The sequence below is a fragment of the Otolemur garnettii genome, unplaced genomic scaffold, assembly GCF_000181295.1.
Source record: "Otolemur garnettii isolate 467f Iridium unplaced genomic scaffold, OtoGar3 scaffold00106, whole genome shotgun sequence".
NCBI classification, from domain to species: Eukaryota; Metazoa; Chordata; class Mammalia; order Primates; family Galagidae; genus Otolemur; species Otolemur garnettii.
The window spans coordinates 3172465-3176704 of record NW_003852501.1 but is presented as its reverse complement, the minus strand read 5'-3'; the positions used below and the strand labels follow the sequence as shown (position 1 = coordinate 3176704).

Genomic DNA, 4240 nt, shown 5'->3' with positions numbered 1-4240 from the left:
TCTCCTGCCTCTGCCTCCCAAGTAGCTGGGACTACAGGCGCCCGCCACAAGGCCGGGCTATTTTTTGGTTACAGTTGTCATTGTTGTTTGGCAGGCCTAGGCTGGATTCCAACCCGCCAGCTCCCATGTATGAAGCTGGCACCTTAACCACTGAGATACAGGCGCCGAGCCATAAAGTACCACTTCTTAATTGGCATTACTATTATTAATTTCTTAAACCCGATCGAACTCATCTTACTGGATTCAAAAAGCCAGGTAGTCAAAATCAGGGTTTTCTATCACTCTTTTCTTTCTTTCCTATTGAGACAGCCTTTGGAAAGTAAAAAAGGCAAGAGACAAAGAGTATTTTTCTGTTACTTTCTCGCAGCAGCCCGCTGTCCAAATAAATTTGGACAACTCTTCTGCAAAAGGCCCTTGGTTAAGAAAACGAAGCGTTCCATCCCAGGATGTTCTCTCCTTACGGCAAGAAGGACCAGAGAAGTAGGAGGCAAGAAGCAGAGAAGTTCTGAAAGAAGGTTGGCTCTCAGGAGAGGGCAGCGAGGAGAGCAGTTCCGAGTTTGAGAAATCCTGCACGACGCTGGAGAGTGAAAGACCAAGGAGGAGCTGAGGAAGCGGTGTGAAGGGCAGAGAACGGAGGGAGAGGGTGGTGTCCAGGTTGTGTCCGAGCTGGCGTAGCGTGCACGAGCGGGTAGCTCGGCCCTAGCCCGCGGGCTGGCGGGGGTGAGGTGGGGTGGAGGGTACCGCGAGGCAGCGGCGCCGGACAGTACGCATGCGCGGGGTCCGGAGTCCAGTAGGGCGCACCGCTGCAGGAGTCTGGGCCCACAGCCAAGGCTTCGCCCGGCGCGGGCTGCGGCTGCGGCCGCCCCGCCCCAGCGCCGTGGCCGGGCTCACGCTAGTCCTATCCCCGCCGCCCAGAACCAGGCAGCCGGGGCAGACCCGCCGAGGCCGCGACGCCGGCGTCGACGACGGCTGTGACGGCTCCGAGAGCGCGTGAGGCTCCGGGGTCGCGGCGGCGATTGGCCGGCTGCGGCGCCCGCTCCCAGAATGCAGCGCATGGCGCGTCATTGAAGAGAGACCATGATGGCGGCGGCGCTGGGGCCCCCAGAAGTGATCGCTCAGCTGGAGAACGCGGCCAAAGTTCTGATGGTGAGGACGCCGCGCCCCTGGGGCCCCGGGATCCGCGGGCCTCTGGCTGGCCCTGTCACGCCGGGCATTCCCGCCCGCTGGGCTGGCGACCGGGAAGGGCCTCCGAGGAGTCCTAGAGGAGGAGGAGATGGAGGTGGCGTGGCGCAGGATTCTCCATCCTACTTTTCTGCCTTTCTACCTTCCTTCCTGGAGCTGTCCCCTTCTTCTGGCTGCCCAGTACCCTACCGGGTGTCGGAACATAGTGGTGTAGGAAAGAGGGTTTTCTGTGCCACGGGTTTCACTTTACACCCTGCTCTGTAGATCGGGTCGAAGATCTAGGCGCGGGGCGAGAGGTCAGAGTTACACTCCTCTGGGCTTCGTTAGGGAAAGGGCTGTGTGCGCGCCCTTGGAGAGTTGGTGTCGGTAGAGAAGGGATGGCACGGTCCAGGTGCTGTTAGCAACTCCTGTTCCCTTCGTGCATTCGGATCCCCTGACGCTTCCCTGACGTCCTGCCACCTCTGGGGTAACCGCAGCCGGCAGCACGTGGATGGACCAGCGGTAGGGAGAGGAGGGAGGGGAATCTTTGAGACCAAGGTCATTGGGGCAAAACTTGGTCCACTACCTAGCTCCCTAAGGGTCGCGTGTTTGTAGAGAACTAAATCTGAGGTGCTCTTTGGCTTCATTCTTACGCTTCAGTAAAGAGGTTGACAGGGTTGTTTGTACTCAGAGAGTTTGAGAAGGCCAAGTCAAAGGATAAAAGTATAACATGCTGGGAGTAGAAGCAAAGATGAACTACATTTAGTTACTCAGTGAACTGTGTATTTGCTGGCTCAGCTTTGTTTTTGTAAATCATGACTTCTGCGTTTGTAGATATTTTTGGAAGGTCAAGATTGATTTAATTACTTGAATTGATTCACATTGCCTAAGAATTTGATGCAGCCAACTTTGTTGCGTTTTTGAACTTTTTTTTCTTTTTGGTTTACTGTGTATTTGAACATCATATTTAATAATATTCGAATTAATTCTAGCATAGTTTGTAGTTCTGTTTATCAGGTTTTGTTTTCACACAACACCAGATATTTTAACTTCTTTATAAATCGCAATCTAATAAGAGGGTTTTCTTGTTTCCTTTATGAGTGAAGTTAGTGTATCATTTTGTCACGAAAGTGACTAGTAACGTTTTCTGATTTTTAAGGTAAGCAAGTCTAGAAATAACTTGCTAGTATCTCTGTTAATACAAGGTTCTAGGTTTCCTGAAATCTCTGAAATTTTCCTAGAACCTAGGAACCACGTTTTCATTAGATTCTAGGAGTGTCTGACCCCCAAAACACTGCTTTGGTTCTTACATCGATCAGATAAAAATTAGTGTCCTTCGTCATTGGAGTGACAGTAAATATTTCTGCTTGCCTGTACCTTCCCTCTTTCCTGGCAAAACTAGTTTTATCATCATTAAGGGGTAGGTGAGAATAATAATAAATACTGTTTATTGAGTGCTAAGTATTGGGCTTGATGCCTTACATAATTTAAGTATTTTATCAATCCTTCTAGCAGCTTTACATGGTTGAAAAAGACTTTAAGTGGCCAGGGTTTACATAATTACTAAGTGGCCAAATTAGGTCTTGAATTCTGTTTGGCTTTAAAGCTGGATGTTTTTCCCCACCATCTGTCATATGTATTTGTACAGATAATATGTTTATGTGCTTTTTATCTTAACACAGAAGGAGTATTGAAAAATACGTTCTATTAAAATTAGGAAATTACTTTTTGGAAATTTCCACTTAGTATTCAAAAATATATGCCAAAGATATGTAAGAGTAGCAGTTATGGCATTATTTCTCAGAATGAATGCTGTATTCCAAATTATTAAAAATAATAGCTAACATTTATTGAGTATATACTATGTTCATGGAACTGTGTCAAGAACTTTACATATTATTATATATAATTAGTATATTTAATCCCTAGTAACTCTATGAGGTGATTGTTACTTTCTTTTTTTTTAGACAGAGTCTCACTATGGGACCCTGAGTAGAGTGCTGTGGCATCACAGTTCACAGCAATCTCCAGCTTCTGGGCTTAAGTGATTCTCTTGCCTTAGCCTACCAATTAGCTGGATCTACAGGTGCCTACCACAATGCCAAACTATTTTTTTTTTTTTGGTTGTAGTTGTCATTGTTGTTTGGCAGGCCTGGGCTGGGCTTGAACCTGCCAGCTCCAGTGTGGCTGGCATCCTAGCAGCTGAGCTACAGGCGCCGAGCCTGTTACTAGTCTATGTTTCTTAACATACAGGATAGTGGGACCAGAGAGCAGGTAGACCAGTTCATTTGGGGATAGTTAAAATTGTTTTTTTCTTTTTAATTTTTAAAAATTTTATTTGTGTATTTTTTTGAGACAGAGTCTTAGTCTGTCGTCCCTGGCTAGAGTGCTGTTGGCATCATCGTAGCTCATAGCAACCTCAAACTCTTGGGCTAAAATTATCCTCCTTCCTCAGCCTCCTGGATAGCTGGAGCCCCTACCACTTTGCTGGGCTAGGTTTTCTATTTTTAGTAGAGCTGAGATCTTGCTCTTACTCAAGCTGGTCTTAAACTCTTGAGTTCAATTAATCCACCTGCCTTGGCCTTCCAGAGTGCTAGGATTACAGGCACGAACCACTGTACCCAGTCTACTCCTTAAATTATTAAACATTAATATATACCTAAAGTGATTTCAGCATGGTAAATAAATCTCTGAGTCTGAGGAAATCTTACTTACAAAAAATTGCTGGGTGGCACCTGTGGCTCAGCGGAGTAGGGTGCCAGCCCCATATACTGGAGGTGGCAGGTTCAAACTGCAAAAAAAAAAGGAAAAAAAATTGCTGTATTTCAGTTGTTAATGTTTGGCAATGTTTAAATGTTAATATGTTTTCAAATTCAAAGTATAATTGGTAATTATTTTTGTTTAATTTTTTAATTAATCCATCTAGTTTTTTAATGAAAATCAAAATAGAATTTTAGTACATAGAACAATCTTTTTTTTTTTTTTTTGAAGCAGAGCCTCCAGCTGTCCCCCTGGGTAGAGTGCTGTGGCATCACAGCTCACAGCAACCTCCAACTCCTGGGCTCAAGCGAGTCTCCTG

General features: G+C 46.2%; 1 protein-coding gene across 3 annotated transcripts in view; it reads left to right on the top strand.

Moving 5' to 3' along the window:
* Positions 1 to 698: 698 nt before the first annotated feature.
* The window catches only part of XPO4 (exportin 4), a 130609-nt gene continuing 127067 nt past the window's right edge, over positions 699 to 4240 (top strand). For 2 of the 3 annotated variants that reach the window (XM_003796700.3, XM_023517232.1), the window contains exon 1: positions 936 to 1146. In XM_003796700.3, coding sequence (XP_003796748.2) covers positions 1078 to 1146 — 69 coding nt within the window. In that variant the 5' untranslated portion in view covers positions 936 to 1077. Of the gene's footprint in view, positions 1147 to 4240 lie in introns of all 3 variants that reach the window. The other variant, XM_023517231.1, reaches the window with a different exon arrangement.